This window comes from Ranitomeya variabilis, chromosome 4, assembly GCF_051348905.1.
Source record: "Ranitomeya variabilis isolate aRanVar5 chromosome 4, aRanVar5.hap1, whole genome shotgun sequence".
NCBI lineage: Eukaryota > Metazoa > Chordata > Amphibia > Anura > Dendrobatidae > Ranitomeya > Ranitomeya variabilis.
The window spans coordinates 172,180,455-172,205,202 of NC_135235.1; the positions used below are offsets into that span (position 1 = coordinate 172,180,455).

General features: G+C 45.2%; 1 protein-coding gene across 1 annotated transcript in view; it reads right to left on the reverse strand.

The window, feature by feature from the left end:
* Nucleotides 1-24,748, reverse strand: part of LOC143770110 (heparan-alpha-glucosaminide N-acetyltransferase-like) — a 1,433,242-nt gene that overhangs the window by 1,261,189 nt on the left and 147,305 nt on the right. The window contains exons 5-6 of the mRNA XM_077259379.1: nt 2,693-2,762; nt 2,232-2,295 (exon numbers count right to left, since the gene is read on the reverse strand). Of these exons, the coding sequence (XP_077115494.1) occupies nt 2,232-2,295; nt 2,693-2,762 (134 nt within the window). The remainder of the gene's footprint in view (nt 1-2,231; nt 2,296-2,692; nt 2,763-24,748) is intronic.

Genomic DNA, 24,748 nt, shown 5'->3' on the forward strand with positions numbered 1-24,748 from the left:
GGATGGGGAATATGTATTCCTCTATCTTGCTAACTATTTGGCATGAGGGAAGGTCCTCCCAAATATAGGAGTGAGAGCCCTCACAAATGTTAAAGGAAAAACTAAAGTCAAAATGCTCCGTGTAAACATATGCTAAAGGGGAGGTATAATTTTTGTTTTTTTGCATTACATACATGTAATTATGAAGGAAAAAAATGTTTCTTAGCATTTTTCCCCTTAAAAAAAAATTGGTTTGGTTTGGTAGGTCTTTTTAAACATCCGTAAAACCAGCCAATAGTGTGACAACACTATTCCCAGATACCATATGTGAGTCAGAAAGGCATACAGGCATCTTCTCCATGCTGTTCCCATTTCCATTCATTTCAGCTTTTTTCTCAAGCCTCAGACCTGTTTGGTCCAGCAGAAAAATATTCGGCTTTCCCATTGACTTGCATTGGATTCATTATTCAGTACAAATACACAGATATTAGAAATTATTTGTGCTGAATTTCCCGAATCCAGATATTTCACTATTCACTCATCACTAATGGTGAGCTAAAGATAAATGATTTAAAAAAAAAAAGTGCATTGATTGTTCAAAAGTAAGAAAAAATAACTAAATCTACTGTATATATTGGTGCATAAGCCGAGATTTTCAGCACATTTTTTGTGCTGAAAACACCCCCCCCCCTCAGCTTATACACGAGTCATTGTTCAGAAAGCCGGCGGATGGGGAATTGGGAGCCGGCGGCTGTAGCACAGTGACATCTGCAGCTGCTGGCTTCCAGAAGACATCAAAACTCACCCTCCATCTCAGTCCCTGCATCTCTGTCTCAGCACCAGCAGCTCTTTCTGTTCCTGTGCAAAGCAGTCAGGTGGTGCCGTTCATTAAGGTAATGAATATGGATGCGTCTCCACTCCCATAGGCATGGAGCCCATATTCATTACCTTAATAAGCGGTACCACATTACCGCTGAGCACAGAAACAAGGAAGAGCTGCTGGCACCTGGATAGAGATGCAGGGATGCACGATGAGGGTGAGTAGGACAGGGGGTGTTGGAGCCTTGCAGGACCGTGGGAGCCATGCGGGATGTTTGGAGCCATGCGGGACAGTGGAGCCATGCGGAACGTTGGGAGCCATGTGGGACAGTAGAGCCATACATACAACAGCGGGAGCCACACATGCCAGGACAAAATGGGGGAGCCACACATACAAGGACAAAACGGGGGAGCCACATACCAGGACAAAACGGGGGAGCCACACATATGAGGACAAAACGGGAGAGCCACACATACTAGGACAAAACAGGGGAGCCACACATACCAGGACAAGACGGGGGAGCCACACATAGCAGGACAGGGATGAGGGGACAGTGCATACCGAGCTTATACTCGAGTTAATAAGCTTACCCAGTTTTCCGTGGCAAAATTAGGTGCCTCGGCTTATACTCGGGTCGGCTTATACTCGAGTATCTACGGTATATAAATTTGTTATCCCCACATTCATACTGACCCATAAAATTTAGTTCACATTTTAGACGTGCAACACGGCGAATAGTTTAAAATTTAAACAATTAAAAACTGTGGCAGAGTTGCTTTGTTTATATTCCTTGACATAAAGAGGTAATAAAAGATTGTTAATAAGTTGTATGTGCTCCAAAATGATGTCACTGACAAACACAACTTATACTGATAAAAAAAAGCCCTTGTATGACTGTCAACGAAAAAAGAAAAAAGTTATGGCTTGTTGAACTTGACAATAGAAATGTGAAAAAAAATCAGTTATATAAGGTAAAACTGTCTGTAACACAAAGGTTTTTCATTCCAAAAAACATGATTATAATTATATAGATTAAAATTGATATGGAGCAAAAAAAAAACACAAAAGCACGGGACCAATGAGCTAAAGAAAATATATGATAATTAATGACACGATAAATGGCACATAAATTATATTGCACAACCTATCATGGCCAAACTATGAAATCACCTTTAGTCTATAATTACCATAACTAAGTTAATAAATATACCAAATATAATTTGATGAACTGCAGTGCACATAAATATATTAATGGTTAACCAACTCACAGTCAATATCTATTAAAGCCAAGAGGAAGAACAGCATAACGAAACTCAGAACAAAGTGAAAGTGTCAGGATCATCTACACATTTAGTGTTTCAAGGGGGAGGAGAGTCAAAGGCCCAGTAACAGAACAAGTTATTAAATAGAAATGCAGTTGTTTTGTACTCACATCTTTAAACTCATAGCCCATCTTCTTTTTAAGTTCTTCTAACAACTTGTGAGTGCAGGTCAACCTGTAAAAGTGAGCGTTATTAAACCATTCATTACCATGATACGCATAAAGAAAAATGCAAATAAATATAACATACTGTGGAACAAATTTTTGTGTTATTTTTACAAACAGGTTTTGGATTTGTGTAACTGTTGCTATTTGACGAACGTGCATGAACCACTGTAAAATAATGGCAAATAATGCATTAAGTTTGTGGCACATTATTTCCATGGACAGCACAAGAATTCATAAATTGAGCATATGACTTTTAGCTTCTTTAATGGCAGAAAAGCTTTACAAATGGATTTGTTCTCATGGCCATCTGATCAATAAATAAGATTATGCCCTTGATCTCTAAAGACAGTTGGTCATATAATATCTGTAATGTGAGTTAATATAAATTAATAGTATTCTCATACCTGAAGACATAAGCTGTGAAGTAGTACAATCCCCAAATGCACAGCAGAGAGATGAACGCAACCAGCAATGCTGCAAGTAAAAAATGCAAAAGTAATGCAACAGTCACCAAATATTATGGCTTTTTCTTCTATCATCCAAAGTCTAGTGCAATAAATCTGTTTTTCCATACTGGTGGTGAAGTGGTGAATATTCATTGTGTTCTAAGATTGAACTGAGGACTAATGGCTCATGTGCCCACATAATTGCCATGACGTAACTGTACATTAATTTGCATGAACTCCATCCTGATCATGATGTTCAGTTACGTCATACAGTTGTACAGAAGAGAGACAGCCGCAGCGTGCCTTTTCCAGAACGAGTCTGGAAGCATCGGTGCTGTCACCCGTGTTGCAGGGGGAGAGTTTAGTTCCTCGGACAGACTTGAACTTAAGACCAGGGGGCGTGGAGTGTTATGGTTCTCAATGGCAAGAGAACATAGCCCAGCAAACATAAGTACTAGCTCTTGGAAGGATGGAAACTAAACTGGCCATGAACTAAACCTGCCGCACAACTAACAGTAGCCGGGTAGCGTTGCCTTATTTTTTATCCCTAGACGCCCAGCGCCGGCCGGAGGACTAACTAATCCTGGCAGAGGAAAATATAGTCCTGGCTCACCTCTAGAGAAGTTTCCCCGATAGGCAGACAGAGGCCCCCACATATATTGGCGGTGATTTTAGATGAAATGACAAACGTAGTATGAAAATAGGTTTAGCAAAATTGAGGTCCGCTTACTAGATAGCAGGAAGACAGAAAGGGCACTTTCATGGTCAGCTGAAAACCCTATCAAAATACCATCCTGAAATTACTTTAAGACTCTAGTATTAACTCATAACATCAGAGTGGCAATTTCAGATCACAAGAGCTTTCCAGACACAGAAACGAAACTACAGCAGTGAACTGGAACAAAATGCAAAAACAAACGAGGACTAAAGTCCAACTTAGCTGGGAGTTGTCTAGCAGCAGGAACATGCACAGAAAGGCTTCTGATTACAATGTTGACCGGCATGGAAGTGACAGAGGAGCAAGGTTAAATAGCGACTCCCACATCCTGATGGAAACAGGTGAACAGAGGGGATGATGCACACCAGTTCAATTCCACCAGTGGCCACCGGGGGAGCCCAAAATCCAATTTCACAACAGTACCCCCCCTCAAGGAGGGGGCACCGAACCCTCACCAGAACCACCAGGGCGATCAGGATGAGCCCTATGAAAGGCACGGACCAGATCGGAGGCATGAACATCAAAAGCAGTCACCCAAGAATTATCCTCCTGACCGTATCCCTTCCATTTGACCAGATACTGGAGTTTCCGTCTGGAAACACGGGAGTCCAAGATTTTTTCCACAACGTACTCCAACTCGCCCTCAACCAACACCGGAGCAGGAGGCTCAACGGAAGGCACAACCGGTACCTCATACCTGCGCAACAATGACCGATGAAAAACATTATGAATAGAAAAAGATGCAGGGAGGTCCAAACGGAAGGACACAGGGTTAAGAATCTCCAATATCTTGTACGGGCCGATGAACCGAGGCTTAAACTTAGGAGAAGAAACCCTCATAGGGACAAAACGAGAAGACAACCACACCAAGTCCCCAACACAAAGCCGAGGACCAACCCGACGCCGGCGGTTGGCAAAAAGCTGAGTCTTCTCCTGGGACAACTTCAAATTGTCCACTACCTGCCCCCAAATCTGATGCAACCTCTCCACCACAGCATCCACTCCAGGACAATCCGAAGATTCCACCTGACCAGAAGAAAATCGAGGATGAAACCCCGAATTACAGAAAAAAGGAGACACCAAGGTGGCAGAGCTGGCCCGATTATTGAGGGCAAACTCCGCTAAAGGCAAAAAAGCAACCCAATCATCCTGATCTGCAGACACAAAACACCTCAAATATGTCTCCAAGGTCTGATTCGTCCGCTCGGTCTGGCCATTAGTCTGAGGATGGAAAGCAGACGAGAAAGACAAATCTATGCCCATCCTAGCACAGAATGCTCGCCAAAATCTAGACACGAATTGGGTTCCTCTGTCAGAAACGATATTCTCCGGAATACCATGCAAACGGACCACATTTTGAAAAAACAGAGGAACCAACTCGGAAGAAGAAGGCAACTTAGGCAGGGGAACCAAATGGACCATCTTAGAGAAACGGTCACACACCACCCAGATGACAGACATCTTCTGAGAAACAGGAAGATCCGAAATAAAATCCATCGAGATGTGCGTCCAGGGCCTCTTCGGGATAGGCAAGGGCAACAACAATCCACTAGCGCGAGAACAACAAGGCTTGGCCCGAGCACAAACGTCACAAGACTGCACAAAGCCTCGCACATCTCGAGACAGGGAAGGCCACCAGAAGGACCTTGCCACCAAATCCCTGGTACCAAAGATTCCAGGATGACCTGTCAACGCAGAAGAATGAACCTCAGAAATGACTTTACTGGTCCAATCATCAGGAACAAACAGTCTACCAGGTGGGCAACGATCAGGTCTATCCGCCTGAAACTCCTGCAAGGCCCGCCGCAGGTCTGGAGAAACGGCAGACAATATCACTCCATCCTTAAGGATACCTGTAGGTTCAGAGTTACCAGGGGAGTCAGGCTCAAAACTCCTAGAAAGGGCATCCGCCTTAACATTCTTAGAACCCGGCAGGTAGGACACCACAAAATTAAACCGAGAGAAAAACAACGACCAGCGCGCCTGTCTAGGATTCAGGCGTCTGGCGGACTCAAGATAAATTAGATTTTTGTGGTCAGTCAATACCACCACCTGATGTCTAGCCCCCTCAAGCCAATGACGCCACTCCTCAAAAGCCCACTTCATGGCCAAAAGCTCCCGATTCCCAACATCATAATTCCGATCGGCGGGCGAAAATTTACGCGAGAAAAAGGCACAAGGTCTCATCACGGAACAATCGGAACTTCTCTGCGACAAAACTGCCCCAGCTCCGATTTCAGAAGCGTCGACCTCAACCTGAAAAGGAAGAGCAACATCAGGCTGACGCAACACAGGGGCGGAAGAAAAGCGGCGCTTAAGCTCCCGAAAGGCCTCCACAGCAGCAGGGGACCAATCAGCAACATCAGCACCCTTCTTAGTCAAATCAGTCAATGGTTTAACAACATCAGAAAAACCAGCAATAAATCGACGATAAAAGTTAGCAAAGCCCAAAAATTTCTGAAGACTCTTAAGAGAAGAGGGTTGCGTCCAATCACAAATAGCCTGAACCTTGACAGGATCCATCTCGATGGAAGAGGGGGAAAAAATATATCCCAAAAAGGAAATCTTTTGAACCCCAAAAACGCACTTAGAACCCTTCACACACAAGGAATTAGACCGCAAAACCTGAAAAACCCTCCTGACCTGCTGGACATGAGAGTCCCAGTCATCCGAAAAAATCAAAATATCATCCAGATACACAATCATAAATTTATCCAAATAATCACGGAAAATGTCATGCATAAAGGACTGAAAGACTGAAGGGGCATTTGAAAGACCAAAAGGCATCACCAAATACTCAAAGTGGCCCTCGGGCGTATTAAATGCGGTCTTCCACTCATCCCCCTGCTTAATTCGCACCAAATTATACGCCCCTCGGAGATCTATCTTAGAGAACCACTTGGCCCCCTTTATGCGAGCAAACAAATCAGTCAGCAGTGCCAACGGATATTGATATTTAACCGTGATTTTATTCAAAAGCCGATAATCAATACACGGTCTCAAAGAGCCATCTTTCTTAGCCACAAAGAAAAAACCGGCTCCTAAGGGAGATGACGAAGGACGAATATGTCCCTTTTCCAAGGACTCCTTTATATATTCTCGCATAGCAGCATGTTCAGGCACAGACAGATTAAATAAACGACCCTTAGGGTATTTACTACCCGGAATCAAATCTATGGCACAATCGCACTCCCGGTGCGGAGGTAATGAACCAAGCTTAGGTTCTTCAAAAACGTCACGATATTCAGTCAAGAATTCAGGAATCTCAGAGGGAATAGATGATGAAATGGAAACCACAGGTACGTCCCCATGCTTCCCCTTACATCCCCAGCTTAACACAGACATAGCTTTCCAGTCAGGGACTGGGTTATGAGATTGCAGCCATGGCAATCCAAGCACCAACACATCATGTAGGTTATACAGCACAAGAAAGCGAATAATCTCCTGATGATCCGGATTAATCCGCATAGTTACTTGTGTCCAGTATTGTGGTTTATTACTAGCCAATGGGGTGGAGTCAATCCCCTTCAGGGGTATAGGAGTTTCAAGAGGCTCCAAATCATACCCACAGCGTTTGGCAAAGGACCAATCCATAAGACTCAAAGCGGCGCCAGAGTCGACATAGGCATCCGCGGTAATAGATGATAAAGAACAAATCAGGGTCACAGATAGAATAAACTTAGACTGTAAAGTGCCAATTGAAACAGACTTATCAAGCTTCTTAGTACGCTTAGAGCATGCTGATATAACATGAGTTGAATCACCGCAATAGAAGCACAACCCATTTTTTCGTCTTAAATTCTGCCGTTCACTTCTGGACAGAATTCTATCACATTGCATATTCTCTGGCGTCTTCTCAGTAGACACCGCCAAATGGTGCACAGGTTTGCGCTCCCGCAGACGCCTATCGATCTGGATAGCCATTGTCATGGACTCATTCAGACCCGCAGGCACAGGGAACCCCACCATAACATCCTTAATGGCATCAGAGAGACCCTCTCTGAAATTCGCCGCCAGGGCGCACTCATTCCACTGAGTAAGCACAGCCCATTTACGGAATTTCTGGCAGTATATTTCAGCTTCGTCTTGCCCCTGAGATAGGGACATCAAGGCCTTTTCCGCCTGAAGCTCTAACTGAGGTTCCTCATAAAGCAACCCCAAGGCCAGAAAAAACGCATCCACATTAAGCAACGCAGGATCCCCTGGAGCCAATGCAAAAGCCCAATCCTGAGGGTCACCCCGGAGCAAGGAAATCACAATCCTGACCTGCTGAGCAGGATCTCCAGCAGAGCGAGATTTCAGGGACAAAAACAACTTGCAATTATTTTTGAAATTTTGAAAGCAAGATCTATTCCCCGAGAAAAATTCAGGCAAAGGAATTCTAGGTTCAGATATAGGAACATGAACAACAAAATCTTGTAAATTTTGAACTTTCGTGGTGAGATTATTCAAACCTGCAGCTAAACTCTGAATATCCATTTTAAACAGGTGAACACAGAGCCATTCCAGGATTAGAAGGAGAGAGAGAGAGAGAAAGGCTGCAATATAGGCAGACTTGCAAGAGATTCAATTACAAGCACACTCAGAACTGAAGGGAAGGGGAAAAAAAAAAAAAAAAAATCTTCAGCAGACTTCTCTTTTCTCTCCTTTCTCTGTCAATTAATTTAACCCTTTTTTGGCCGGTCAAACTGTTATGGTTCTCAATGGCAAGAGAACATAGCCCAGCAAACATAAGTACTAGCTCTTGGAAGGATGGAAACTAAACTGACCATGAACTAAACCTGCCGCACAACTAACAGTAGCCGGGTAGCGTTGCCTACGTTTTTTATCCCTAGACGCCCAGCGCCGGCCGGAGGACTAACTAATCCTGGCAGAGGAAAATATAGTCCTGGCTCACCTCTAGAGAAGTTTCCCCGATAGGCAGACAGAGGCCCCCACATATATTGGCGGTGATTTTAGATGAAATGACAAACGTAGTATGAAAATAGGTTTAGCAAAATTGAGGTCCGCTTACTAGATAGCAGGAAGACAGAAAGGGCACTTTCATGGTCAGCTGAAAACCCTATCAAAATACCATCCTGAAATTACTTTAAGACTCTAGTATTAACTCATAACATCAGAGTGGCAATTTCAGATCACAAGAGCTTTCCAGACACAGAAACGAAACTACAGCAGTGAACTGGAACAAAATGCAAAAACAAACGAGGACTAAAGTCCAACTTAGCTGGGAGTTGTCTAGCAGCAGGAACATGCACAGAAAGGCTTCTGATTACAATGTTGACCGGCATGGAAGTGACAGAGGAGCAAGGTTAAATAGCGACTCCCACATCCTGATGGAAACAGGTGAACAGAGGGGATGATGCACACCAGTTCAATTCCACCAGTGGCCACCGGGGGAGCCCAAAATCCAATTTCACAACAGTGGAGGACATAAAAGGGTGACAACACACGGGAACCAGTTCAGTTTGGGCGGGAAGCGATAGTGTGCGGGTACAGAGTGCGAGTCTTCCTGCACAGCGCAGTCAGGATGAAGTAGGCCTGAGTCAGAGGGGTCTACGCCAGCTTACCGGAGACCACAGGCACAGACGCTTCCAGAAACCTCTGACTGTGCTGACTCAGATAGCGTTACCGACCGTGAGTGATTCCTCCCTGCAGCCAGACCATAGAGGACACACTCCCAGACGGGACCACCAGGCCGCTGACAGAGTGTGGCTAGCTGACATACCCATTCCCGTACACTCCCATTCTGTGTTTGTACTTAAGAGAAAGGATTGTTCCTCCTTCAGTGAATCTTCTCCTTGGACCCAGAGCCTGCGACCGGACATTCCAGGATTACTGATGACACCAGACTTCAAGGTTTTTTCCATACCCAGACAACGCCGGATTCTTTAAGCATTCAGGCCAGAACGCCACCGCGACCATCTCAGAGACTACTTCTCATCAATGCCTGATTGGTAAGTTTGATGCTTTTAAACTCTTCTTTATCTATTCTTATACCTGTTGCCCCTAAGTTAACCATACAGTATACAGTTTTACTGCCCTATCCTCCATTTACCCCCTCCCTGTGAGGAGTAACAGCTGTTAGATTAAATTCCTCTTTTAACCCTTGCTCTGCCTCTGACTGTTACTGCATCCTCTCACCTGCTTTCACAGTATGTCGGGAAGGGGTTAAAGGAAACCTGACAGGAGAAACATGCACATGGATCAGGCACCATGTAGCAGCCACTGGCTGTATGTTTAATGCTGACATGCTGCGGTTTTTCAAAGAAACACATAGATAAATAGCAGCTATGGGAGACCAGTTGGACAGGTCTTCAGCGGCTGCTCCCCATCCACAAACTTAGGCTACGGTCAAATGTTCAGTATTTTATCAGTATTTCACATTAGTATTTGTGAGCCAAAACCAGAAGTGGGTGATAAATGCCAAAGTGGTGCACATGTTTCTATTAGGCCGGGGTCACACTTGCGAGTGCAATGCGAGAAACTTGAACAAGTCTCTCGCATCAATACCTGGCACAGCCGCCGGCACTCGGGACCAGAGCATGGGGCTGCATGTATTTTTATGCAGCTGAACACTCCGTTCCCGAGAGCCGGCGGCAGTGCCAGGTATTGATGCGAGAGACTTGTGCGAGTTTCTCGCATTGCACTCGCAAGTGTGACCTTGGCTTATACTTACTCACCTGGTTTTGGCTTACAAATTCTGATGTGAAATACTGAACAAATGCTGATAGTGTGATTATAGCTTTAGAATGATAGGTCTCTACCTGCGTGAATATGTATGAAAACACTTGTCACTCCAGAGCAGTTGGCGGGAAGAAGCCGCTGGGGATCTCTCATAGAGAGCACAAGAGCACTCAGCGGAGCAGATCATGTCTGTATGGAAGAGCTCGGAGATATAGTATCTAATATGGTGTTGCATGGTAACTTGTGGCCACGTAAGATGACAAAGTCATGCTATAATGACAACTAATGATTAGTGATGAACGAACGTGCTCGTCACTGCTCGTTACTTGCCCGAGTATCACTATGCTCGGTGTACTCGGCGAGCAGCAAGCATTTGCGGGATTATTCGTCGGTAACTGGTTTCTCCACCCAGCGTTTTTTGGCGGACTTTAGAGACCCAATCACGGTGCAGGGATTGTCTGCCAGGCCATGAAACACCGCAGCAATCTTTGTTGTGGTTGTGCAGTGATTGGCTTGGCCGCACAGCATCATACCGAGTATAAGAGACCTGGCGCCACCCTGCTTGCCGCATTCAACTCCGGATTTAGCGAGAGTAGGGAGAGCTGCGGCCGGGATCGGGTGAGAATAGTGTTTTTAACAGTTAGTGTAGGTCTGCAACGGTTAAATCCACAACTCCTGAGAAACCAACAGTCCTTTTTAGGGCTAATTCGTGGGTCCCGATATTGCAGCGCTAGGTAGGCAGGGCACAGCATATCCACATCAGTGCAAGGCCTGCAGGCACTGTATGTGCATCCATAGCTCCCACTGTATCCCTCCCAAAGCTCCATAACTGTCTGCTGCTGCTTATTTGCTATATACCTAGTTGCAGTTTTCCTTTTTTTTTTCTAAAAATTCACCCCCCCAAAAAAAAATATACAGTCTGTTCAGTCAGACTGATGCCTATTTAAAAATCATACTTTGTCAAGCAAACGTAGCATAGTTGCAGGGCCGGCGTCAGCACCGGGCGCACCCGAGCAAGTGCCGGGGCCCGAGTGAGACGGGGGGGCCCATTTTGACAAGTGTGACCAACATTTAAAAAAAAATGAAAAATCGTGCTATTCTCACCTTCCGGCGCCCCCATCCCCCCCCCCCCCCCCCCCCCCGCAACCTTCCCGATCTTTGCGATGCTCACGGCAGCTCCCGTTCCCAGTGATGCCTTGCGAAATGACCCCAGATGACATAGGATCACGCAAGACCACTACATCATCACAGGTTATTGTCGCAAAGCATCACTGGGAACGGGAGCTGGCGGCAGCATCGCTAAGGCATGGGCTGGATCCGGGGGCCGCCAGAAGGTGAGTATATAACTATTTTTTATTTTAATTATTTTTTTTAACAGGGATATGGTGCCCACACTGCTATATACTACGTGGCTGTGTTATATACTATGTGGCTTCTATATACTATGTGGGCTGTGCTATATACTATGTGGCTGTGTTATATACTACGTGGCTGTACTATATACTATGTGGTTGCTATATACTACATGGACTTTGCTATATACTACGTGGGCAGAATGCTGGACATGGGGACAGAATGCTGGACATGGGAGACAGAATGCTGGACACGGGGACAGAATGCTGGACATGAGGGCAGAATGCTGGACACAGGGGCAGAATGCTGGACACAGGGGCAGAATGCTGGACACGGGGGCACAATGGAGATAAGGGGCATGATTGGAGACACAGGGGGCAGGATGAAAGACATGGGGGCATGACTGGAGACACTGGGGGCATGACTGGAGACACTGGAGGCAGGATTGAGGACAGATGGGGCAAGAACGGAGACAGGAATGGAGGTAGGAATGGAGATATGGGCATGATTGGAGACACGGGGCTGAATGGAGATATGGGGGCATGATTGGAGACACGGGACAGGATGAAAGACATGGCATGATTGGAGACACTGGGGGCAGAATTGGAGACAGATGGGGCAGGGTTGGAAACAGATCATGCAGGATCATGGGGCAGGATGGATATGATGGAGACAGATGGGGCAGGATGGGGAGATCATATGGGGCAGAATGGATACTCATGAGGGCAGGATGGGAGAACATATGGCGTTTGCCAGGAATGAGACACACGGGGGCCAGGATGGGGAATATTATTACCATAGGAGCTAATTAAGGGATATTATTACTGCAGTGATGTATTTATTTTATTTTTTGAGTATACTGTGTTAAATGGGGGGCGGTCCTGTTACTGTATAGAGTGATACTATGTCGCCTTTTTTTTCTTCAGGTGTAATGTAGAAGTTGGGAAAAATTAAGTAATGTGCTCTGCAAGCTGAGCTCGAGATAACTGTGTTATTTCCTGCAGAGAAGAGACCTGGCTGGAAGAAGTGATGGTGGTCTGTGCTGGATGAAAGATGAAAAACAAAGATGAAGGATTTCACCTAGAGACATCACTGGTGACTCAGTGTGTTACCTATACACTGACACTATACACTGTATACTATATTCAGAGGTTCTGTGTATAATGTCACCAGTGATCACTGTATTACCTATACATTATATACAGAGCTCCTGTGTATAATGTCACCGGTAATCAATGTATTACCTGTACACAGACACTAAATACTAGTGTACAGACCTTCTGTGTATAATGGCACTTATGGTGATATTAGTATTGTGTGTTTTTTTATTACTGATCAGTATTGTAGTATGCAGTCACTATGTGGTGGTAATATGTGGTCTGGACATGGTGTTGTGGAATTTGTCCCCTGTATGCGCTATTTGGTCACTTTGTGGTGGTAATATGTGGTCTGGTCATGGTGTTGCACCACTTGTCCTTTGTATGTGCTATTTGGTCACTATGTGGTGGTAATATGTGGTCTGGTCATGGTGTTGCGTTATTTGTCCCTTGTAAGTGCTATTTGGTCACTTTATGGTGGTAATATGTAGTCTGGTCATGGTGTTTGTTCCTTGATATTATTCGATCACTGTGATGGTAGCAATTTTTAAATAAAATCTTTTGTTTGCCACCGAATTGCACTACTGGTTTATTTTTTTTGTTTTCTTGTTTTTATAGCTCTTAAGCTGCATTTTTGCACATGTCACTTATTGGGGTCAGTCATCAGCACTACAAATCGACAGTGAATTCAAAACAATGGGAATACTGATGTGTTGCGATGCTGATGTGTTGCGATGCCATTTTGCACTTTTACAAATGTTCTACTTTAATACTTTCTAATGTTTACTTTAAAAAGTTTTCCATTAACAAATTATCATATTCAATGTATGCAGTTTTTTCTTTGCAGCAAGTTCAGCTAACAGTAAAATGCCTACTGGTTACTGAGGAAGAGGGGGTAGGTCATAAAAATTGGCATATAAGGGGTTGACTCATGTAAGAAGTGAAATCTGGCATTGTACTATACCTATATTCCTCAGCTGTATCTGTGCATCATGAATCATGGTATGTGTTAAAGGGGGGGCCCACTGAGACTCTTTCGCCCGGGGCCCTCAAAAACCTGGAGCCGGCCCTGCATAGTTGTGTGTGCTAGCCTTGTGCCACTGTTTTTTGTTGTTGTTTTTTTTTTATGCATCCAAAAGCCCCTTAAAAAATTAATACAGTCTGTTATGTCAGGCTGAGTCCTGGTGTATCTGTTTTTGAAAAAATGTATTTCCACAGGCATACGTAGCATAGTTCTGTATGCTAGCCTTGGTCAACTTTTTGGGGTTTACATTCACCAAAAAGCAAAAAACAAATGAATACAGTCTGTTAAGTCAGACTGAGTCCTGGTGTATCTGTTTTTGAAAACAGTGTATGGTGTATCTGGTCCTGGTGTATCTGTTTTTGTGCCACTCTTTTTATTTTTGGGGGTTTTAAATTCACCAAAAAACAAAAAAGGCATCATATACCTGCGTGCTCCAAGTTTGGGCATTTTAGGGCGGTTTTCCACTGTTTTTGCTGTCTGTAACTCAAATTATATACAGCACTATTTAGCTTAAAAAAATATAAAAAGGCCACATATTTGCCAGTGTGGTATTTCCCTGAGAGCCCTCATATATCTCTGTGCTCCAAGTTTGGTCATTGTAGGCCGGAGGACCACTTTTTTTGCTGTCTTTTAGGTCTCTTTCACACTTCAGTCTTTTTCCTCCCGTCGAAATCCGTAGATTTTTGAAAAAACAGGATACTGCAAATTTTTCTGCAGGATCCTGTTTTTTCCCATAGACTTGTATTAGCAATGGATTGTGATGGATGGCCATCCGTTTCATCCGTCTTGCACTGGATGAGTCGGAAAATAGCGGTCCGTCGTGCGGAGGATACGTTCAGAGGAACGTTTTTTCTGCACGCTGGAAAATAGCTCAGCGACTGGTCCTGCGCTGTCCGTCGTTAGCTATAATGGAAGCCTATGAACGCAGGATCCGTCGCTGACCGTCAAACACAGGAATCCAGCGACGTATCCCGTTATTTCATTCTGAGCAGGCCTGGAAGGATTTTCAAGTCAGGGAAAATCTCTCTCTCTCTCTCTCCAGAATTTTATACCTTAAAATTCAGGCAGGAACTCATTCGACACATCTGTCATAACACTAGATGCGTTACACACGTTTTCCACTATTTTCACAACATCCATCGATACGTCACTTCACTGCATTATGACGCACCCCGAATGACGGAAGTGTGAAAGAAGCCTTACTGAAATTATTACAGCACTATTTAGCATTAGAAAATATTAAAAGGCCACATATTTGCCAGTGTGGTATTTCCGTGAGAGCCCTCATATATCTCTGTGCTCCAAATTTGGGCATTGGAGGCCAGTGTACCTCTTTTTTTGCTGTCTGATACTGTAATTGTATACAGCACTATTTAGCATATAAAAAAAGGCCACATATTTGCCAGTGTGGTATTTCCGTGACAGCCCTCATATATCTGCATGCTCCAAGTTTGCTCATTGTAGGCCGGTGGACCACTTTTTTTGCTGTTTGCTACTCTACTTATGTACAGCACTATTTTGCATAAATTAACTTAAAAAAAAGCCCCCAAAAATTGAATACAGTCTGTTATGTCAGGCTGAGGCCGGCCTGGTGTTTGGGTTTGAAAAATCATAGATTTGCAGGCATACTGATCAGATATTATTTCGCTACTAATAAATACATTTGTGTTCAGCATTTGAAATAGTGCAGTAGTCCATTTAAAATGGGCAAGGCAAGGGGCAAGGGACAGGGAAGTGGACGTGATGCTGATGGTGCATGCAGAGGATGAGGCCGTAGACAAGGTGAAAGTGGGCAACAACAAAGACCCACATCTTCTCGCTCGGCCTTCCTGTCCCAGTTTCTAGGGGACCGCAGCACACCACTATTGAAGCCAGAGCAGTGTGAAATGGTTGTTGGTTGAATAGCGGGTAATGCTTCCAGTCACTTAGCCACCACCACAACCATGTCTTCCACACGGTCAAGTCTGAGTAGCCGTGAGTGTGGGCCGGATATTCCTCACCCTGATCCTCCTTCCTTCCACCATGCCGAGTGCCCAGAGACAACTGATCCCACACTTGGACACTCTGAAGAGCTGTTCAGTTTTCCATTTCAAGATTCCAGACTCTTAGCCGGTCAACTTGAAGTGGGGACAGGTGAAATCGCATGTAGTGATGCCCAAAGCTTTGACCAGTCCCGGTCACATGAAGGTGATGGTGGGACAGTGTCAGACGAGGTGGACGATGATGAGACACAATTGCCAGAAAGTCAGGAGGAGGAGCAGGGTGCGGAGGTGGAAGACAAGGTGGTGGATGACTATGTGACTGACCCAACCTGGCAGGAGGACATGCAGAGCAAGGGCAGCAGCACACATGGGAAAGAAGGCATATCACCCCAACAGGCAGGAAGAAGCAGTGTGGTGGCCACAGACAGAAGGCGTGCATCTGTTCCCCGTAACACCAACATGAGGGAAGTTGCCATTCCAACTGTTAGATCTTCCCGAGTCTGGTTATTTTTTAAAGACTCTGATGATAACCCCAAACAGGCCATTTGCAGCACCTGCCATGCCCACATCATCAGGGGTAGCAAAATAACCAGCCTGATCACCACCAACATGATCAGGCACATGACAGCAAAGCACCCGACTTTGTGGGCCGAACCCCAGGCTCCAGGACCACTGCCTGATGGTCACACCACTGCTTCTTCCACTGTTTTGCGTAGAAGCCAGTCCCCAGTACACCGTGCATGTGATGATGCTTCTAGCCCTGCACCTGTTGTGGCCCACAGTCAAGCAGCACCATCAGCAAGCCCGTCCACGTCCTTGTCCCAGCACAGCATTCAGTTGTCTATAACCCAGTCTTTGGAACGCAAGCAGAAATGCCCAGCTAACGCCCACAGGCCACAGTCCTCAATTCTAATATTTCTCTTCTTCTTGAGCTAGAAATGCTGCCTTTTAGGCTTGTTGAGGCGGAAGCTTTTCACAACCTAATGGCCGGAGCCGTCCCAAGGTACTCGGTCCCCAGTAAACCAGCATGTGTCCCACAACATTACCCGTGCCCTCAACAATGCTGTTACAGGGAAAGTCCACCTAACCATGGACACATGGACAAGTGCTTGTGGGCAGGGATGGTACATCTCACTGACGGCACACTGGGTTAACATAGTGGAAGCCGGGACCCAGTCGGACTTTGGGAAGGAACACATCCTCCCTACGCCGATGATTGTTGGCCCTACATCAATCAGGGTTGCCTCCTCAGTCTACAGCTCCTGCACCTCCTCCTCCTCCACTTCATCCTCCATCTCTGAAATCAACACATCATTCAGAAGCTAATCTGCATTGGTGACAAACCGCACAATGCAGAAAAGTTGTGGACAGCGCTTAACCCATGTGCTTAACCTCATGGTTCAACATTTTCTGAAAAGCTATACGGAGCTGCCGGATCTGCTAGTGAAAGGACGCCGTCTGTCTGCCCATTTTAGAAAGTCAGCTACAGCTTCAGCCGCCCTTGCCGTGCTTCAGCAGCATTTGCAGCTTCCAGCTCACCGGCTGGTGTGTAATGTCCCCATGCAATGGAATTCTACGCTGCTTATGTTTGAAAGGCTTTGTGAGCAAAAGAGGGCAGTTGTTGACTACCAACATCAACAAGGCCGTCGATATTCAGTTCAGACTTCGCACATAAGACCTCAGGAGTGGACATGGATGTCCGACATATGCACCATCCTCCAAAACTTTGAGGACTGCACCAAGATGGAGAGTGGCGATGACTTCATAATTAGCATCACCATCCCGCTTCTCAGCATTCTGAAAACCTCTCTGCTCATAATTAAAGAGGATGCATTGCAGGCAGAGCACGAGGACATGGAGCAAGGAACCATACAGGGGGATTACACTCAGCCCAGCCTCATGTCTTCTTATCGTGGATTGGTAGTCAATGAGGAGGAGGAGGAAGAACAGGAGCTACTTTCATGCACTAGAGACGGTTCAACAAACACAGCTGTCATACCGTCTGTTCAGCGTGGATGGCCTGAGGACAGGGAGGAGGAGGATGAGGAAGAGGATGACAGCATGGTCAGTCATCCTGTTGGTGAGGACACAGAAGTCTTGCCTATTAGCAGTCTGGCACGCATGGCTGACTTTATGTTGCGCTGCGTTTCACGTGACTCTCGCATTATGAAAATTTTGGGTGACACTCATTACTGGTTCATGACATTTCTAGACCCACGCCACAAGGAGAACTTTCAATCTCTTCTACCAGAGACAGAGAGGTGTACTAAAATGTTGCCGTACCAGAGGGCCCTTGTAGCGGAATTACTTAGAAAATTCCCATGTGAGAACGCTGGCAGCAGACGTCAGAGTTTGTTGTATAACCAAGAAGTCCAAGCGAGAGAGACAGAAGTACAATCCAGCTCAGCCACGGGAACAATGGCAAAGTTCTGGGATAGTTTTCTCAGACCCTCCCATCGTGACATCACAGAGGCAAGGGGTGCTGTCACAAGAAGTGCAATGTTTGTGTTGTGAATTTGGTGAGGGAGTACCTTGCAGATCATACAAACATCCTCTGTGATTCCTTTGTGCCTTTTAATAATTGGGTATCCCAGCTGGACACGAGGCATGAACTGGCTCTCTATGCCTTGTAGGTCCTAGCCTGCCCTGCTGCTAGAGTTCTGTCAGAGTGGGTTTTTAGTGCCGCTGGTGGAATTATCACAGATAAGCGCATCAGGCTGCCAACTGAAAATGCTGACATGCTGACTCTTATAAAAATGGACAAGGGCTGGATTGGGAAAGCCTTCTGTACACCACCAAGTGAAACCAGCAAAACATGGACTCAAATACATTCTCTCTTTTGGGGAGGTGTATTCTCATGCATCTCTTCACAACCACACATGGCTGGCCTTACTGAGTAAAACAAAGGCGTACGGGAGTACAAAATGAATATTGTGAAGTGGATTTTCAGGGGCCCATCCATTATGTGGGTTCCAAGGCCTAATGGGGTGCATATGACTGACTATGCAGCAGGGCTGGCCTTGCTGCCAATGTGTAAAACAAAGGAGTACCGGAGTACAAAATGCATATTGTGAAGTGGATTTCTATGGGCCCATCCAGTCTGTGGGTTCAAAGGCCTAACGGGATGCATATGACTGACTATGCAGCAGGGTTTGCCTTGCTGCCAATGTGTAAAACAAAGGAGTACGGGAGTACAAAATGCACATTGTGAAGTGGATTTTCATGGGCCCATCCAGTATGTGGGTTCCAAGGCCTAATGGGGTGCATATGACTGACTATGCAGCAGGGCTGGCCTTGCTGCCAATGCGTAAAACAAAGGAGTACGGGAGTACAAAATGTATATTGTGAAATGGATTTTCAGGGGCCCATCCAGTATGTGGGTTCAAAGGCGTAATGGGGTGCATATGAATTGGTAGCAGGGAAGGCCTTGATTTCAATGCAACACTTTTTCAGGAGTCCCCCTTGGACATCTTACGAAAGGGGTATTGTGGTGCGTCGTAATTCTTGGCAGCCCATCCACTCACAGCATAGGCTACAACAGCTTAGGAGACCCACTGTTTCATAATGACCCTTTAAGAAGATTAATGCCACCTGATGCACCAGTAAAAATAGACTCTGTGACTTTGAGTCCTTCCTAAATAAATGAAACAAGATGGCTCTGCTGATGTGTCACACACCACATGACCAGCTAGGGTTGTTAAATGTTACAATGACATTTCCCAGTGAATGCATTTGTAGTGGTTGAAAGTAAAGTTAAAGTTGAAAAACGCTTCAAAAACACTGCGTCTGAACTAAGCCTAAGTGGGGGAAGAAATTTTTGGTCTGGGGTTAAATATTTGGCCTTACAGGCAAGTTATTAACCTGCAAAACCCGTTTTGCTTTAGTTTTAATGTGTTTTTTGTCGCACCAGGAAAAAGGGCATGAATCTTGGAAAAAATTGGATTAAAGCTGTGAGCTAGGAGTCAGGAATGCTTCCAGGGGCGATCCCCATGATGTCCCTGTGTCATTTGAGCAGTGTTTCCATCATTTTCAGACATTTTTAGACCTTAAAAGGACCCCCGGGGGGATCACGGTAAAAATACTCGGGTCTCCCCTAGACTTACATTGGGCTCGTTGTTCAGGTCTAGTACCCGAGTATTCCAATCTGCTTGACCTGAGCAACGAGCACCCGAGTATTTTAGTGCTCACTCATCACTACTAATGATAGTAAAAGTAGTTATGGCCTCTTTCACACTTCCATTTTCAGGCATCCGTCGCAATCCGTCATTATGGCAAAAAAATGGATCCTGCAAATGTGCCCGCAGGATCCGTTTTTTTGCCATTGACTTTAATGGACGAGGGATTGCGATGGATTGCATTTGCCACACGACGCATTCGTCATGCGACGGATGCATTGTGTTTTTGCGGTCCGTCGTGACAAAAAACGTTCAGTGGAACGTTTTTTTTGTCCGTCGGATCCGCCATTTCCGACCGCGCATGCGCGGCTGGAACTCCGCCCCCTCCTCCCCGCTCTTCATAATGGGCAGCGGATGCATCGTAAATCTGCATCCGCTGCCCACGTTGTGCTGATTTTAGCACAACGTCCGTCGGTACGTCGGGCCAACAGTTTGCGACGGCCCCATACCGACGGAAGTGTGAAAGTAGCCTATGCTGAAATCCAGCATGTTTGAATTCCGTCTGACTTCTAAGTCACTGTGAATTTTATAGCAGAACCACATTCAGTATTATTATTTGCTCTGTATCCCCAGCTTTAATGCAATGTTTCTACACAGTTTCACCAGATTTAGGAAACTGATGCTCTTCTTGTAGTTGTAAAATAGGAGCTTTGAGACTTTTTACACTACAAATGCAACCTCATCTCTGCCCAAAGTAGGGACAGACTCTTCGCCCTTTATTTTCAGTTTTGTTGGCGAATCACACAAATCACATTTTTATGCAATGTGCTGTTGAGGTTAATAAAATTGGTTTAGTGAAAAATCCCTTGAAAGAACTTTTCAGCTGTAAGCACTATGTAAATACCTTGAAAACTAAATGATGCCTAGTGGCCTTTAAGATCAGGCTCGGTGCTTTTTCACAGGATATTTTATACACTGACTGATAAAATGTTCAGGTTGACCTTTCAGATGTTTATCTGATTTGGGAGTAGATCCTAAGGTAGAAACATTGACAGTCCATGGCCTGAAAACAAATCTAGCTCTGAAGAGACAATCTTGTCTTGGCATCATTGATTTTTAATTAAACATCTACAAGCTGCTTAATCTCGTTATGGGATGTTAATTGACATTGTACTTTACAATGCAAAAATAACACATTTGAAGCTTGGCTGCCCTCCTGATGAACACAATCAATAGATTGTCAAATACATGCACTAAGTATTATATATAATAAGTACACTATTTGACCGTGAAAAGTGTACTACCTGCTCTTTGGGGAAATGTCAGTGTAATTAGGAATTAATTTGCTTCCATCAGAAATCTGTTTATTGAAATGATCATTCCCGCTTGTGTTATGTGAATAGAGGCTGCCTGCAATCAGGCCAACAACATTGGGGTTTCCTAATTACTCATTAAACAATTACTTGTTTTTTTTTTCAGGACAACAGCTGTTTTACTGGCAAAACCATGGGGCATTTACAATTGGAAATGGTATCTTCCCTTACCCCTACTAAATACGGGATTTGAATGTTTCGCCCCCAGCAGTTCGCTCCCAGCAGTTCGCCCCCGTTTGTCCTTGTGGTTCATGAATTCCCCTCCGTCATCAATCCAAATGTCACAAAAGTACTGTACAGAGTGCTGGATTTTATTCACAAAACACAATTTGAGCGGGCACCATCCACTTTAAATAAGCAGGGGGATCTCCTAATGCATATCAATTTAGACAAGAGCATGAAAGAGAAAGTGCATGCAACAAAAATTGGGATCACCAAACCAATAATTTTAGTACAAAAATAACAATTTTTTATTGAAAACACTACAAAACCATTTAAAAACAATTAAAAAAAACCCACAAAAAGGGTAGAGGATTAGGGTCCAGATAAATATGGGTTGAATACCCAAAAAGGAGACACTGTACAGTCAATTTCAATTATGTACATATCAATGTGACCAAACTCAAAATCTTATTAACCCCTTAATCCCATATGATGTCAAGGTGACCTGGGACTAGAGATGAGCCAACTCCCTAGTGTTCGGGTTCGGTTCGGTTCGTCGAACAGGGACGTGTTCGCCGAACTGTTCATCGAACGTTCGACGAACACTGTCGAACCCCATTGAAAACAATGGCAGGCAAACACAAACACATACAAACACATGGAAAACACATAGAAAACACCTTAAAAGGTGTCCAAAAGCTGACAAACTGCTCAGAATACACAACAAACACATGGAAGTCACAACTACATATAGTCATGCGAAAAGAAAAGAGGTGGAGGAGTAAAAGGAGGAGGAGACACAGATATAGGCATGTCATGCCCTTCTAAAATCAAGAAAGGCTGGAGTAAAAAATCTAAACTCACTCTACCAACACCCAGACGTCTTGACAAAAAAAATGTGTCGTCATGGACATTTGTAAGGTGGCACATATTATCCATTACCTCGACGACTTCTTATGCCTGGGCCCAAAAGATTCGCCACAGTGTGAAAACAGGCGGTAGTCCACCCGTGAGAAGGAGAGAGCTGGAGGGAGAGTGGACACCCCAGAGCCGAGGGGTTAGATTGAGAAAGAAAGAAGGCGGTGTAGCTTGCTTCATGGGTGGGGTACTCTGCTGACTAGCAGAAATTGCTACTAGGCCCAAAAGGATTTCCTAGGCTAGATGCCGTTACAAAATAGTAGTTAGGTAACCAGGTGGTGTAGCTTACTTCATGGGTGGGGTACGCTGCTGAGTAGCACTAAATTCTACTAGGCCCAAAAGGATTTCCTGAGCTAGATGCCGTTACAAAATAGTAGTTAGGTAAAAAGGCGGTGTAGCTTGCTTCATGGGTGGGGTACGCTGCTGAGTAGCATTAAATTCTACTAGGCCCGAAATGATTACCTGGGCTAGATGCCGTTACAAAATAGTAGTTAGGTAAACAGGCGGTGTAGCTTTCTTCATGGGTGAAGTATGCTGCTGAGTAGCACCAAATTCTGTTAAGCCCAAAAGGATTTCCCGGGCTAGATGCCGTTACAAAATAGTAGTTAGGTAAACAGGCGGTGTAGCTTGCTTCATGGGTGGGGTACGCTGCTGAGAAGCACTAAATTCTACTAGGCCCAAAAGGATTACCTGGGCTAGATGCCATTTCAAAATAGTAGTTAGGAAAACAGGCGGTGTAACTTGCTTCATGGGTGGGGTATGCTGCTGAGTAGCACCAAATTCTACTCGGCCCAAAAGGATTTTCTGGGCCAGATGCCGTTAAAAATAGTACTTAGGTAAACAGGCGGTGGGTGACTGGGCTACTCTGCTGACTAGCAGACACTGAAGCTTTGGAGCAGACTTCTGAATCCCAGGCCATAGTATGAGTAAACAACTCTGCAGACGACCCCACCCACCTGGAATTGACGATGGCAACGTCATGTAAAACTCAGCAAAAAAAAAAATTCGGCCACAGACACCACTTCAGTGGCATCAATTTCGCCAGAGTTTTTTAAAACGGTTGGTGAGGTGATTTTCAAAAATCATCAAGCTTTTAGTCTCCCCAAGATGACACAGGGGTAGAAAAGTCCTTGCGGATCCAGGATTTGTTCATCTTGATGAACGTTAGTCAGTCTACATTGTCACTGGACAGCCGCGTGCGCTTATCTGTCAGCACACCACCAGCAGCGCTGAACACATGTTAGAGAGAACGCTGGCTGCGGGGCACGACAAGATCTCCAAGGCATGAGTGGCGAGCTCAGGCCATTTTTCAAGATTGGAAGCCAAAAATGAGCAAGGGTCCAGTTCCACAGTCATGGCATCGATGTTAACTTGGAGATACTCTTGTACCATCCTCTCTAGGCATTGGCTGTGCGTCAGACTTCTTGTCTCCTGTGGCCTTGCAAAGGATGGTCTAAAACAATCTTGAAACAATTGGAAAAAATTGCTGTTACCACCAGATACGATGTTACTGTTATGGTTAGAGTGATGACTTGATAGTCCCACGGTTGGCAAGTTAGAACTCAGAGATTGACTACGTGCACCACAGGTGTTTTGTGGAAAAGCAGATGTTAGATTCTGTAACAGTCTCTGCTGATACTCCTGCATGCGTGAATCCCTTTCTATGGCAGGAATTATTTCACCAAATTTGCTTTTGTACCGGGGATCTAAGAGTGTGGCAACCCAGTAGTCGGCATTTCTTCGGATTCTGACAATCCGAGAGTCATGTTGCAGGTAGGGCAGCAAGAAGGCACTCATGTGTCTTGCACATCCAGGAGGACCAAATCCTTGTTGTCTTGGTGGTGAGGTGAGAATCATGCTTCCTTCGTCTGTCCTCTCCCCCCAACCTCGCACAACAGAAATTTGATCAAGGTCTCCCTCATCTGATGAGTCTTCCATGCCCAGCGCCAGTTCGTCTTCCACTTCTTCCTCGCCTCCTGCACCTTCCTCAACAGTTTGGCTGCTACCATGTGCCCTCGGTAATCCCTCTCCCCCAGCCTCCAATGCCAGCCACCATGGTGCTGCCAACCTTCTTGACCTTGGAGATATTATCCATTCCGCATACGACTCCTCCTGTTCCTCCTCCTCCTCTTGTTCCACCACCTGACTCCGACCACTGTGTAAGGTGTGCTCCAGCATGTAATTCACCGGAATGGTCATGCTGATAATGGCATCGTCAGCACTAAACATCTTTGTTGCTATTTCAAAACTGTGCAGAAGGGTGCATAAGTCCCTGATCTGAGACCACTCCTGCAGCGTGATTTGCCCCACCTCTTGAGCTCATTGGCCCAGGCTATACGTCATAATGTATTGCACCAGGGCTCGTCAGACAGTGCAGACACTGCTCCTAGGCCCAAAACTATTAACTGGATTAGATGCAGTAAAAATAGAGATACACAGGTGGTATAGTTAGTTTCACAGGCGGGCTACTCTGCTGACGTGCAGACACTGCTCCTAGGCCCAAAACTATTAACTGGATTAGATGGAGTAAAAATAGAGATACACAGGTGGTATAGTTAGCTTCACAGGCGGGCTACTCTGCTGACATG